The 14,634-nt window shown below is 42.1% G+C and overlaps 3 protein-coding genes across 3 annotated transcripts; 1 reads left to right on the top strand and 2 right to left on the bottom strand.

Annotated features, from left to right (window-relative positions):
• Nucleotides 1-238: 238 nt before the first annotated feature.
• si:ch73-345f18.3 lies at nt 239-3,111 on the bottom strand. The gene is made up of 4 exons (XM_044170590.1): nt 2,858-3,111; nt 2,234-2,312; nt 1,863-2,084; nt 239-1,744 (listed from the first exon to the last, which is right to left on the bottom strand). The coding sequence occupies exons 1-4, from the start codon at nt 2,909-2,911 to the stop codon at nt 1,347-1,349; spliced, it is 753 nt and encodes a 250-aa protein (XP_044026525.1). The 5' UTR covers nt 2,912-3,111; the 3' UTR covers nt 239-1,346.
• A 221-nt stretch (nt 3,112-3,332) lies between these two features.
• On the top strand, nt 3,333-9,315 carry klhl7 (kelch-like family member 7). The gene is made up of 12 exons (XM_044170584.1): nt 3,333-3,786; nt 4,005-4,107; nt 4,855-4,948; nt 5,221-5,345; nt 5,511-5,686; nt 5,930-6,104; nt 6,560-6,702; nt 6,999-7,239; nt 7,486-7,687; nt 8,110-8,207; nt 8,353-8,536; nt 8,940-9,315. Exons 1-12 carry the CDS (start codon nt 3,658-3,660, stop codon nt 9,103-9,105), a joined length of 1,836 nt encoding a protein of 611 aa, XP_044026519.1. The 5' UTR covers nt 3,333-3,657; the 3' UTR covers nt 9,106-9,315.
• Nucleotides 9,316-9,640: 325 nt separating this feature from the next.
• Nucleotides 9,641-14,568, bottom strand: aste1b (asteroid homolog 1b). Its single transcript, XM_044170583.1, is given in 8 exon segments — nt 9,641-10,492; nt 11,180-11,372; nt 11,483-11,714; nt 11,860-12,145; nt 12,147-12,840; nt 12,955-13,221; nt 13,807-14,057; nt 14,419-14,568. Coding segments are annotated over 7 exon segments (2,220 nt in total). The 5' UTR covers nt 14,045-14,057; nt 14,419-14,568; the 3' UTR covers nt 9,641-10,182.
• Nucleotides 14,569-14,634: the final 66 nt, after the last annotated feature.

Here is a 14,634-nt window from a genome sequence, read left to right as displayed (position 1 = left end):
CACCCCCAAATGCAATATCCAATTAAATGAGAGGCTAGGCTGCAAGGTAACCATTTCCACAATCATGGTAGGTTGTCGCTGTCAGCCACTGCTCTTTGACAGAGTGATCTACCAGAGATGCTTTTTAATGAATCACAGAAATAAGTCATTCATTGACAGTTGGCATATGATTGCATTGTAAGAATAATTGATTATACTGCAGCATATAAATTACAGTTGAATGAAGTTTAGTCAGTAATTTCCTTTGATTCGTTTAATTAAAATATATTCACATTTTAATTATGAACATAATCAGTTACGTTTTTAACCATTTTGTCGCACTAACACGGGATCGAATCAGTCATGGAGGGCATAATTAATATATAATATAGGTTTCCTATATAAACAATTTTTTTTTAGCAATGTACTTGTTTTATTTCCCAAACTTTTTTATTTAGAGATTAACAACTCGTTCTCAGGTTTTACCCACTACATCCTGCACACTTCATGCCAAATTAATCTGTAAAGCTTAAGGTGAAAGCAGTACTCTAAAACTGTTTCCCACGGATAAATAATGCATGACCACTTGACAATGACCTCTGGAACAATGGATTTTCCAAAATTAATTATCAAGATGGCATATGACCATGTGTTTGTTTGCTTTCACATTGATAGCAGATAAAAAACTGCAGTTTTAATCAGTTAATAAATGCATGGGTTTCTGTGGATAATAAGCAGAAAATCTCCCTCTGAATTGTACAATAACAAAACACAATCACAACAAACCTCCGGTCCAATTCCCATTGTTGCTATAGGAGACTATGTCCTGTCCTGTCCTCTATTGCATTATAGAAGAAATGTATTATCCAGTGCAGTTCACAACCAGAATACTGCATTTGGCAAGCCTAAGAACAACTTTTCTTACATTTATTATTTTGGTACCTTATTCTGGGACTTAGGGAATCTTTATCCATGTAGTAGAATTTCTGAGAAACAGACTAAATCTGATGAATATGAATTGAAGAGCAACTGTTAGAATAGTTAAGTGATCCTGCCATGCCCCCTAATGTTAGCTGGTACAATTACACCCATCCAGGAAAATACTGTAAGCCTTTACACAGACAATGTATATTAAGTGTTAGAGTGAGTCTCTGCTATATTTATTAAAATTATAATAAAACATTTAAAAGCCAGATATGAACACTAGGTTACTAGGTTGCGATTGGCAAGTTTACCAATAGCAGTGAGGCAGTGTTTTCTCTATCCATAATTGTTGAAAAGTGTGCATAACCTCTGTAAATATTTTAATCCTGTATACTTGTACTGTAATTGGTGGATTCAAATAAAGTATCTAAAATGTGCATAAACTACAGATAAGCCCCTGCTATCTGTGCAGCCTTAGTGAGGACTTCCCCGGCCCGTTGTTTGTATCCCAGCGACAACTCCTTTGCCCTCTTCACTTCCTTCATGTTCTCCTCCAGGTTCTCATTCAGTCTTCCTTGCTCCTGGTAAGATGCTGCATTCCCCTTCACTTGCTCAGCCATTTGACCCTTCATACGGAGCAGCCAGCCAATCAGCTCTTGAAGCGTGGTATTCTTTGAGATGGTGGCCTTAGCGCTCTCAGAAGTGCCCTTCAGTTCATCCTGAGCCAATCTCAGATGCGGAGGCAGTGGTTCCTCCTCACTTTCCCACTCTGACCCCACAGGAACCACATTGAGGGAGAAGTCATAGCCCTTTATCTTAAGAGAGACGCTGTACTTGGCCTCTGGAAGTGGAGAGAGATGGAGATTGAAACAGAGAAACAAAGGAAACAGAAAATTGAGGCAAGGAAACCTGCCATCACATTGCCTGCACTGGTGGGGAGCTCTTAGTGTGTCACTTACCATGCTCCTCTCTGATCTTCCCAATACATTCGGCTAAAGCCAGGGTATCATTGTGGTTACACCTATAGCTCTGTCGCAGGTTGCTGATGTGTCGGACCATGGCCTCATAGCACTCCTGCTGTTCGTTGAAGGTCTCTGCCATGTCAGAAAACCTCTGGTCCAACTCTGGCACACCCACTCGCCTCATCACCAGCCTGCCGATACGCTTCACGGTCTGTACATCTGGAGGGGAAAAAAAGAGTATCACAAAAATGCACACACACAGACACACAAAAAAGAATGCATGTAGTTAAAATTTGTCCATAATTTTATGCATTGGAAGTGTACGGGTTTGAGAGACAGTAACATAAACATTTAGAGAGATGATGTACCTCTGTGTGCTGGCTGGGTCTGCCTGGCTGATCCACCTCCATTCAGGTCAGATGGTCCGGGGTGCAGGAGAGGCTGCCTCTGAAATAGCAGTGTTGTTTTGTTTACATAGAATCTTGTTTTGTTTTTTACTGGCACTTTTCAGAAAGAGACATAAAGCACTAAGGCTTGTGTTCACCTGGACTCATTAGCCTAATTACTTTGTCATAAACTCATTGCACCAACCCAGTGCTCATGTTTTACATCTTAGACAAAAAATATTTCATCAGATCAGAAATACTTTATTGATCCCCGAGGGGAAACTCTTTTGCTACATGTGGTTTACACTACCTTTATGGAGACCTTATTATACATCAAGGTTCTGTTATCACTGCACTTCTGAGACACCATGAAAATACTGTTAGAGGGACTTTTTTCAACAACTGTATAGCATGATCCAAATATATTAAAGCTTTATAATGGGTGTAGTCCTCTCCGTTTTTACATTAAATAAGGCTAGTGGTAATGTGTTAATCCAGTAATCTCAGTGAAGCAAAGTAGTGATCAAGTTTGTCGTCTGAACTCGAATGAAGCCACTTTATAATCTTATTAACATTTACATAAAACTCGACAGTGTAAACACATACCTCGTTCCCGGAGTTTTCACTCGAGAAGCAGCAACAGCAGAGAAAACGGAGCATTTTCTGGTGCCTCTCAATTTGTTTTCAGGTCACTCATTTCTGACAATGCATAAGTAGTCCGCATTCCACATGACGTCAACGTCATGCGACTCCTGAAAATGTTTTCTTCCTGGTTATGTTTTCTGGATTACTGTACAGAAAGTAACAGACAGGTGCACCTATACAGGTGAGCTGCAGCGAGGTAAAGAAAACTCAGCTGTTGCCATTAGCTGTATCAATTCCTTGGCTATTGACATAATTAAATCTGAAATCTGCTATTCCAAGGGATAAAAACTTATAAAGTGTTTTGGTCTGAATACCAAAACGTAATCTCTAGATCTACAAATTGTGTTGAAGGATAAACGTTTCGCAATCCTGCAGGTTAATGTGTAATTTGCCACGTTTGCAGATAGAGGGCGAACGCGAGTCCAGCTAGAGCAGAAACCGTAGAAGAAGAAGAGGAACCCACAGCCCCAGCTAAAGATAAGTTCTATCTTAGAAACTACACTATGCTAACCCGTTTTTAGTACTATTTCAACACCTGACAGCAAGTTCATCTTTATGAGTTTCTCTCTACGAGTTTTCAAGGAGAAGCTGCCGTCAAACTGGCGCCTTTTTATTTCATAAAATCACAACAAGCTGCTGGCTGCTGCTAGCAATAAACTGTCAGTTGCTGAGCGACAACAAAGAGACTGGAGCTGCACGCTGCTGGCGATGTAATAAGTGTTATATAATTTAACTGAACAGATTACATTAATCAGGCTGACATGACTGGGGTGGCCTCTCCAGAGAAGGCGTCAAGCTCCAAGAAGAAAAGCGAGAGGAAGTGTGCCATCAAAGAGGAGTACAGACAGCTGTCTAGCATCATGGGAGTCATGAACAACCTGAGGAAACAGGTGTGTGTGTGTGTGTGTGTGTGTGTGTGTGTGTGTGTGTGTGTGTGTGTGTGTGTGTGTGTGTGTGTGTGTGAGAGAGAGAGAGAGAGAGAGAGAGAGAAAACACAAAACAAGACGACAAGAGTGTATGTCTGTAACAGAGCCTGGCAAGAGGCATTTACTGTATGTGTGTTCCTTCTTCCCCTTATACTTTCTAACTGTGTGTGTGTTTCCTTCAGGGTACTCTCTGTGATGTGACCCTGGTGGTTCAGGGGAAACACTTTCCTGCCCACAGAGTAGTGTTGTCTGCTGCCAGCCACTTCTTCAGTCTCATGTTCACCAGTAAGTTTGGACACGAAAACACATAATCATGGACAGGACAGACACGCTTGGTATTTTGGACATTGACAGATAAATAGATTTAATTAGTTTGCACAGAGTGCGCATTATGTGTGCCCCCAGAACAAAGATACATTTACATACAACAGCATGACACAAATAAATAGGAATACATTTGTACAGGAAAATAAAATGTGTTCTTGTGATTAGAGAGCTATGGAATTTAGCAAAACATGCCTTTTTCCATCTGTGTACTGTATCTGCAACCAGATGGGAGTAGAGTGAAAAATGGACTGAGCCCAGGTGGACCACAACAGTGAGAAAATTGCCTCTGCTGCTATAGGGCTAGTGAGGTCACAGATGCAGAGTTGTGTTGCAAAAATGCCTATAAGCACCTTTTATGTATCAAAATCTGTACTATTTTTAGAAGCAAAAGGAAACCAAGTCATCTATAATTTTGAACTAACAAATAAAAGCCCAGTCACGTATTTAGATATTGTGATCATTAAGAATTATTATCAGTCTTGATAATTTGATGAAAAAGCAAAAATGTTTTGGATGATTATGGCTATTATAACAACATTATTCATTTCGGAAACCAAAATCATGATATATATAGGATTACGCATGATTAATTATGCAGTGCTCCCTAAACTTTTGCCAAGCATCCCCGGAAAAACATTTCATTCTGCCGTGTATTGTTGGTTTCTATTTTCTGTGAAGTCTACCTCTCTTTTTCCTCACCTCCAGCCAGAATGATGGAGTCGATGTCCCATGAGGTGGAGCTCAGGAGTGCTGAGCCTGAGATCATTGAGCTGTTGATTGAATTTATCTACACAGCTCGGTAAGAATGGCTAAAAGTAGAGCATTAATCATGACATATCATTTTGAGGTATACAGCGCAACTCAAAATTTACATACAAGACTGTGGCCTGATGCTAATAATAATAATAATAATAACTGCTTGGAAAAGCTGCTAAACTTTACTGAAGATTTGAAAGAACTTTCACCTAATGTCATCAGAAACGCCTCTTTAACGGTGTGTGTGTGTGTGTGTGTGTGTGTGTGTGTGTGTGTGTGTGTGTGTGTGTGTGTGTGTGTATGTGTGTGTGCCAGGATTTCAGTAAACAGCAGTAACGTCCAGTCGATGCTGGATGCAGCCAACCAGTACCAGATTGAGCCTGTGAAGAAGATGTGTGTCGAGTTCCTTAAAGGACAAATTGATGCAACAAACTGCCTTGGTAAGAACAGAAATATTTACCCCACAGTTGTGCCCTGTAATTGTTAATTTATTGAGTCACCTGCATCAATTATTAAACAACCTTTTCCCACATATGTGTTTGGGTCAGGCCTGCCAATCACGTAACTCATTAGATTGACTGATCCTTGTCCTGTCCCCCCTGCAGGTATTTCCGCCCTGTCAGACTGTATGGACTGTCCTGAGCTGAAGGCAGCAGCAGAGGACTTCTTCCAGCTCCACTTCACTGAAGTCTACAAACTGGACGAGTTCCTGCAACTGGACGTTAAACAGCTCACACATTTACTGCACCAGGACAAACTCACTGTCCGTGCTGAGGCCCAGGTAACACATGTACACATTCTTTGACTATAATTTCACTTGGGTGCCTAAGTTCGGGTTTTTTGTGAAGTAATATGCAAATTATGATAAGTACTTGTTTTTACAACTTGGATTACCAAATGAATGTGGTTTTATCACATCAGGACAAAGCTTATGTGATGGTTTTGGCTAAAAACAATACCCCTATAATACCCCCCTATAATACCCCTATAACCTGTATATTCCACATGTTGCATTTGTGTTTAGATTTATGATGCAGCAGTGCGCTGGCTGAAGTACGATGTGTGTAACAGACAACAGTACATGGTGGAGGTGTTGGGGTGCGTTCGCTTTCCTCTGGTCTCCAAAACCTTCCTCTCCAAGACGGTGCAGGGTGAGCCCCTCATCCAGGACAACCCACAGTGCCTCAAGATGGTCATCAGTGAGTAGGAGGAGAGAGAGAAACACATACACACAAACCCACAAAGCATAATTTACAAGTGAACATAATAAACACACACAATACTGAATGTATTGTGTGTCAAGGGACACAAAAACATTAGTGGAATGAGGAAATGGTTGACATTGTCTGCTATGTGTAGGAAAATGTTACAGTACTCTGGATCTTAGCTAAACTATCTTCATCGTACTCTATTATACTAGTAAAAGGTTAAGTATTCATTATTATTAAGGCTAAAATTCATAAATTCCCATAAATTCCTAAATGAATGTCTTTATTTATATACATTTTGTCTACATTATCTCATATTGTAGATCATTCAGATTCATGAGAGCAAGTTGACGTTACACACTACTGCATTAGTGCTAAGGGCTGCTGTGTTGACATGAGCACACACACACGAAACAAAAATAAAACAGCCTGTGCTTTTGTCCCAGGTGGGATGCGCTACCACCTGCTGTCCCTGGAGGATCGGGAGGACCTTGGAGAGAGCAGCCGACCGCGACGCAAGAAGCACGACTACCGCATTGCTCTGTTTGGAGGCTCCCAGCCTCAATCCTGCCGCTACTTCAACCCCAAGGTACCAGGCTTCACATGCAAACAAATTTTACCCACAGGGGCAGTTAAGTCAGTAAATGTTGTATAGATATATACTTTTGTTCAATATTAAAGAGTGAAACTTCAGAACTCTAATATTGGGTTTCAGTTGGAAAAATGTATTTGACCATTTGGGCTTCACAGTGTTTTCAACAGTTGAGTTCATATTAATCGGATCAGATATTGCAGAAACAAATATTATAGCTGTAGTTTTATATAGTTAAGTCTATTGAAATCATATTTGCCAATGTTTAAGTGTCAATCTGGCTTTCCATGCAGGACTCCACCTGGACAGACATCCGCTGCCCCTTTGAGAAGCGTCGGGACGCCACAGCCATCTTCTGGGACAATGTGGTCTACATACTGGGTGGCTCACAGCTCTTCCCCATCAAGCGCATGGACTGCTACAACGTCCTGAAGGACAGCTGGTACTCCAAGCTGGGTCCACCCACGCCTCGCGACAGCCTGGCTGCCTGCGCCGCCCAGGGCAAGATCTACACATCCGGGGGGTCGGAAGTGGGTGAGCACAGGGAGGTGGAAGGGGTGAACTTGGGACCTGGGATTGGGGAGGTTTGTGTATCTACTGGGTGGGTTGAGGATAGTGGAGTGCTTTTTTGGGATGGTTAAATTAAGTTTTAAGTTTGGTGTGGTTTATACTTATACCATTATGATTTACATGACGTTGGTGATCCTTCATGTGGGAAAGACATGCCACTTCTGAAAGCATTTAATCATGGTGTTATGTACACAACATGTGTGTCTCCAGGCAGCTCTGCCCTTGACCTTTTTGAATGCTACGACACAAGAACAGAGTCGTGGCAGGTGAAAACCAGCATGCTGATGGCCCGCTGCAGCCATGGCTCAGTGGAGGCCAACGGGCTCATCTACGTCTGCGGAGGAACGGTGGGCAACAATGTGTCTGGCAGGGTCCTCAACAACTGTGAAGTTTACGACCCCAACACTCAACAGTGAGTTACATAAACATACAGCTCAGAACTATGCAAATTTCTTTTTTTTTTTTTTACCACTGGCTTGTTTACAGTGTTTGTGAGTGTAATAATGAAAAGTAATATGAGGGGAAAGACTGTTGCCTTATTGATATAACTGGCTGACAACAATAGGAAATGCAAAGAAAATGTGACGAAATTTCCTTATTATTTCCCAATTGTTTGGTGAAAACCGTGTATCCCCAAAACATCTCAAGAAAGGCTTTTATCAGACCAAGAGGTCATGGAAATTTCTCTACAAAGGAGCAGGGAGATTTTTTACCAATATAAAGGTCAAAACTGGAGTTTCAAAGTTTTCACATACACAAAAGTGGTACATAATGCTGTGTTGCACTGCAACAATTATGTGTTCTCTGTTACACTCTCAATATTTCTGTCCTTAGATGGAGGGAGTTGTGTGGGATGAGAGAGGCCAGGAAGAACCATGGGCTGGTGGTGGTCAACAACAGGATCTATGCTGTTGGAGGGCAGGGGGCACTGGGTACAAAAAATAGATATTACTATAACCACTACAGTGATGAAGAATGACTGTAATAATACAATTGAACATAGTAGCTGTAGCATTTGGCAGTAAGAGTGTCTCAGCTGCCTCTGTATGATATTGTTTTTGTGTGGGGTTTTTCTAGGTGGACTGGACTCGGTGGAGTACTACGACATTGCCAGTAACGAGTGGCGTGCTGCTTCGGCGATGCCGTGGCGAGGTGTAACGGTGAAGTGTGCAGCGGTTGGTGATGTCATCTATGTGCTGGCAGGGTTCCAAGGTGTGGGTCGGCTCGGACACGTCCTGGAGTACCACACTGACACTGACAGGTTGGTATATTGCTGATGTCTTTGTCACTGATATGTAGGCATTGGTGTGACATTTTTAAAAATCATTAAAAAGACATAACCATTGCTTTGACATCTCGTTGACTTTGATCCACTAATTAATTAATTGTTTTGTGTGGTTCATTTAGCCAGGTATTCATTACTATTAAATGAAATTAGTGCCTGAACCGAACCACTAATATCCTTACTAGTAAAGACAACTGTAAACACCATTTGAGTTGCAGTTCTTCACAAAATGATGTTGAATTCTGTCACTAATAAGCACACTGGGAATCTATAACAAATAAATAATAGCTTTTTTAAACCCTGAATCTAATTACTAAAAGTTTTGATCTTTATTCCTGTTCCATGCTGTCTCTAAATCAGTTTTCTTCCGTGTGCTCAGGTGGGTGACTTGCAGCAAGGTGCGAGCGTTTCCCGTCACCAGCTGCTTGATCTGCGTGGTCGACACGTGTGGAGTCAACGAAGACGAAGACATGGACCTCATAGACTCTCAGTCACACGCTGCAGCCACTGCCTCTTCAGCTGCCTCCACCTCATCATCCTCGTAGGACAAGAGGAAGATTCGTTTGATGACAGTTACTGCGTTAGGCCTCCAGTCGTCTGTGGAGCAGATTTACGTAAGGCAAGGCCTGGCTGACAGCTCATACTAATGTCTGTATTTAAGCAGCAAACAGAAGCCATTCCTCTTAACTTTTAGTTGTGCCAGAATTATTGGTCCTAATGTTACAGTGCCAGTGGAACACTATCCACAAATTATGTTTAAGGTAACAAGGAGACTTTTAATGAGAGAGGGTTGTTAGGTTGAAAAAATCCAACAACCCCAACCCCAAAAAAAAAAAAATTATTTGATTTCTTTGCCCTTAAGACTTTTTTTTTTTAAACTTTTGTATTGTTGTTTTTGTAGCTGCATTTATGACTAGCTGAATACTTGATTGTGTTGTGTATATATTTAATTAGAGTGCTTTGGTAACGCACTGTAACTTAAAGCTGACTTTATAAAGAAGGAACTTTTTTTTTCTTAGCTATATGTGGTTACGAGTAAAAACTAGCTGAATGTGATGATGTAAAAAAAATGTCGATGAGTTTGATTTATATTTTTTTAATATAGAAAGATGAGTAAACTCGAGCACCAAATTCTAAGGCAAATATTAAAATGACATAGGATTTCATAAGTTTCTCATTAAGATGACATTAGCTGCCATACAACAAGCTGGTCAACAGAGGTGATCAAATATGACATCTCTACAGTCACTGTTTAAATCTTGTGTTGATTTAACTGAATAAAACTATCAGGTTGAAAGCATTTGCATTAATTACAGTGATATTACTTTAATAAAAGCTCTCAAATGTGCTAAAATATGGCAAGCGTGTGCTTTGGGAAAACTGATCTCAGATGTCTTGACGTCACTTGATTTGAGACCAGTAAATAATACTGAGGAAGGTTAAATTAGTGCAATACAAGTATAAAGGCAGAAGCTCAGTAATAAACATTACAAGGTGGTCACTTGACAATGACTATTTGTAGCATTCCCTGAGTGTGTTTATTAAAACACTGGAATGTCTTCCCTCATTTGGGCCCTAGCAAGTTCTGTATATCAATCTGTTCATTTTTCTCTGCCTCCTCATCAGTCATCATCAGACTCTTCCTCGCTCATCAGGAAAGCAAACATGTTGTTTAACTCCCCAGTCCCTCTCCCCCCTCCCCTTGCTCCTCTCCCACCTCCCCCTCTTCCTCTCCTTCCCCTGCCTCCGCCTCTCTTCCTCCTCCCTGCTGCGGAAGAGGAGGGATGGGTTTTGGAGCTGCATTTCCTTGCGGCGTCCAGCAGGGAGAAATAGAGTTGTCCAGACAAGGAACCCCCAGCTAGGAGGGATTCAGCAGCTCGGCCCCCTTTCAGATACCTGGTGAGGCCGTGCACCAAGGTACCACTGAACAACCTGAAACACACACACACACACACAGAGGGAGAGGGAGGCAGCCAAATTACAAAAATAATATTTTTCCCCACTTACCCACGATGGTATCTGCAGATATTTAAATTTTGGAAACAATGTCCCAGTTACTCTCATGTAATTGAAATGTTTTGAGCACCACAAACAAAATTCCATCAACCTCTGATGTATTGGGATGGCAGCATACATACTCAAAAGACAGTTATCTCACAACCTCTGCAAATAAAACAAACTATCTGCATGACCAGGTCCCACTAGGTGAGAAAGGTTTCTTGTAATTTGGGTGACCGACCCTTTAAGTGTATTGATTTGACTGTCATGGGCATGGTGTCATTTAAACCGCAAATGCCAAACGTTTGTCAGTTCCAGATTCTAAAATGTGAATATTTGCTTTCTCTGTTTATTCTGATAGTATATTGAATGTCTGAACAGCCTTATTGGACTGTTGTTCAGACAAAACAAGCAATTAGATTAGGTCACCTTGGGTTTTTGACAAATTGTGATGGGCATTTTTCACTATTTTTTTTTAAATCATTTATAGACTAAATGATCAAAAAAATAATTAACAGATGAATCGATAATAAAAATAGTCATTAGCTGCAGCTCTAGTTCTCACAGGTGGAAAATGCAAACTGTGTATTATCTCTCCGCATTCATGTCCCTGTGCCTTACCATGATAGGTGGGGTTCAGGCAGTGGCAGCAGCAATAGCTGATTGAGACACAGTGCACTCCAGAGGCAGGCTTGCCATTGGCTGAAACTGTGAGCTACTCCGACATCCAAGCCCCGTCTCTCCCCTGGCCTCACACGTTGTCGGTCAAGCCCTGCCCACACATTGCGCTCTGCAGCCCAGTTTAGCTGTGGGACTAGGATGATACGCAGCAGCAACATGTTTTAGATTCCTCTTTGCCTTGTTATTGAGATACATTTCTGTGTTTGTAACCTTGTGTAATACAAACGGTACAACAGAACTAACCGGCATGTTGGTAGTGGGTAGCTCCAGGCTGGTTGTTCCAGGACAGCTCTCCGTAAACCATGCCCAGCACCAAAGCCTGGAGCTGGGGCTGTGAGGGTGTTGGTATGGCCTCTCGCAGCCAGAAGCCTGTCACTGCTACAGCCAGCCTCAGGTGGAGAGGAACAGAAGCCAGGGCAGACTCCTTCATCCCCAAGACTTCTAACAGGACACCAAGACGAAATGCCACAGTAGCCTGGATAAAATTAAGGGACAAGATTGGGAAATGTAACGAAAGCACATGAACAATTTCTTTTAAAAACTGTAAATTCCCAGATGATATGAACCAATATTGTTGCTATTAGAGACATGCATCATTTTGTTTTTGGTGTCATGTTTACCTGGCCGAGAGTGTCCAGCTGTAGGGGGGTTCTGGGTGGATGTGCCTCTACTTGGTTTTTCTTCAAATTCAGATCCAGACGGTCATACTCCTCTACACACACTAGGACACTAGAGCCCTGAGCTTGCACTGTAGCTGCAACGGCGGCATGTTCAATGCTAAATCCTACATTTACACCTCTACCTCCACCTCCACCTCCCCACCCCCTTCTCCCTTGCCCTCTCCCACCTCTCGTACCCTGGCTGATGTTTTCTTGCACCCTCATAATCCTGTGCTTGGACATCTTGACCTCTCTGCAGTAATATCCCATATACAGCCTGGCGTATGGCTCTGGCACTGCAGTGGCTGCTGGCTAGCTTGCTGTTCTCCACCTGTGGGATGAGAAGGACCCTGCGCATCACCAGAGCATCTACCACCAAGGGAGCCAACAGTCCCTGCGCTGCAGCCAGCGACAGGCACTCTGGCAACTGTGCAAGCCCAGATGTCCGCCCTCTAGGAACTGCCTTACCTCCAGAGAACCAGTGAGCCAGAGAGCTTTGAGAGGTGATGTGGTACTCCTGCATACCTGCCCACAACTGTGAACTGAGCCCACCCTTCTGTCCTCTCTTGCCCCTACCGCCTCCATGTCTGCCTTCCTCCCCCATTAGCCTGCTCACCTCCTCCAGGGCCTCCGCCGGACTTGAAAAAGAGGACAGCCAGAGGAGGAGGCCCTCAATGCGGGAAGTGGGTGCTTTACCTTTACCCCTGCCACCACCTCTCCCTAATGCAGTCACATCTAACAGACCCAGAAGTGTTTCAGCATCTTTTGGAGCGCCATAATCATTACCGGTCAGGACGGCACATAAGGGCAGCAGCTCCTGGTTCATGCCCCCAAACCAGCGACACAGCCCGTTAGTGGTGTAGCACCGAGCCAAGATATAGCGGTGAGAGGCTTTACCGTTGAGGTTGGTCCACTGGAAAAAACGGAGTGGCAGGTAACCACCTTTTAAGAAAACAAAGCACATAAACAAAATATAAAACGACTGCAAAATCAAGCGAGATACTATCACTACCATTCATTACAAAGGTCTTTTTAGATCCTTGTTACTACCCACACCTGGCAGGTCAAATATATAAAAGTCGCTGTCATTGGTCAGAACTGGGCAGTTCCACTGGTGAGCCAAACATGCAATTTCCAAGTCAGCCTCAGCTGGACACTGGACCAGTGGGACTCCTCTCTGCATGAGGACCTGAATGAAGACATCTCTCGTGAGGATGGGGAGAACCGAGCCATTGCGGCCGTGAGAGAGACTGTCCGCCTCCCTTATCTTGGACTGCAGACGCTGCCGCAGAGTGGGAAACTTCTTGTCACTGGGGTCAATCCCTTATAACCACACAAAAAGACAGAAATTAAAAACTTAACTTAAACTTACAAACTTAGACTTTGTGCAGGTTCAAATGAACTTGTTGATCCGTTTTTCAATAAACGTGAGCAAACTTCTTTTGTTTAATCAAATTCATTCATCAAATAACTGTCTGTATTGACCAAAACATCTGACTACATTCTGTTATAGTTAGTAATTTATGTTATGACATAGAAAAACAAGATTATAAAACAGAGATTAAAGTCTTTTGAAAATATGCTCGGTAGTACTTTAGAAAAGATGGCATTTTAACCAAATGCTGAAAATACCACTGCTGAGTATGGACCCCTGTATCTGACTAAAATTAGACCTTTGCTCATGAGATATTTGGGAGATTGAAGATTAGATGAGATGGCTGAGTATGTGTAAATCTGTGAATTTCTTTAAAAATAAGAAATTTAAATGATCTGGAATATTTCCCTCTTTGAATTGTATCTTGTATATAAAAATACATACTTGGAAACATTAACATCATAAATTGTAAGAAGCTGAGTTTCCTAAAATAAAGGATCTGATAGGGCGTTGCAATTCTAAAGCATCCTTACCTCCATCCAGCACCACATATGGCTGGATGTTACAGGCTGCCAACGCAGAGAGGAACTGGGTGAGCAGGCAAGCGAAAGCATCATAGTCTCCTCCATGTTGCTGGTCCAAACCGTGGTTAAAGTAGAGGCGGAAATACAGACTGCAGCCGTCGATAACCAGGCGACTGTCCCTGAACTTCACATCTTGGAGGAAGTTTCTGTTCCCCTCCACATAGGTGGTCAGACCCTGGACACCCATAGGATCTCAGGGCCTAGGAAAACATGGGGTGAAAAGATGAATGAGTTACTCACAGGGGTGCTGGTGCTTCAGTGCCACGCTGAGTTGTTTATACTGCCTTTTTGGTCTGAGGGTGTATGGAGTCTGTGGTTTTGCAGATATCCAATTATAGAATGCGACGGAAAATACTCATAATAAACTCGCTGCCACTGCTGAGTAGACAGTCAGCTGGACAGGAGTTTGTTTTTCCTTACAGACGTCGTGACTGTCTCTTGGAAAATTATGTCACAACGGAAATTACTGTAACAAAACAATTCATATAAACTGAAGGCAAGTGATCTGACCATATTTTAAGTACATTTTCAAACAATTATTCGAAAAGAATGATTACTAACCAATGTCACTTTATTTCACTTCTGTTTACATGTCTTCCGCAGTTATTTCCTTGTAATGGTATACTTCAAAGTAAAAGTCCCAGTTTGTAAGAAAGGTGTTTATTAAATAAAAAATAACGTTTTGTATTTTAAACATATAATACTGAATCAAAAAGCACACAAATATATAAAAACACGTGAAAATGAAAGACAGTTAAATATTTAAAAAAATCGAAA

This window comes from Siniperca chuatsi, linkage group LG17 (assembly GCF_020085105.1).
Source record: "Siniperca chuatsi isolate FFG_IHB_CAS linkage group LG17, ASM2008510v1, whole genome shotgun sequence".
NCBI classification, from domain to species: Eukaryota; Metazoa; Chordata; class Actinopteri; order Centrarchiformes; family Sinipercidae; genus Siniperca; species Siniperca chuatsi.
This window is presented reverse-complemented; position numbering and strand designations above follow the sequence as displayed.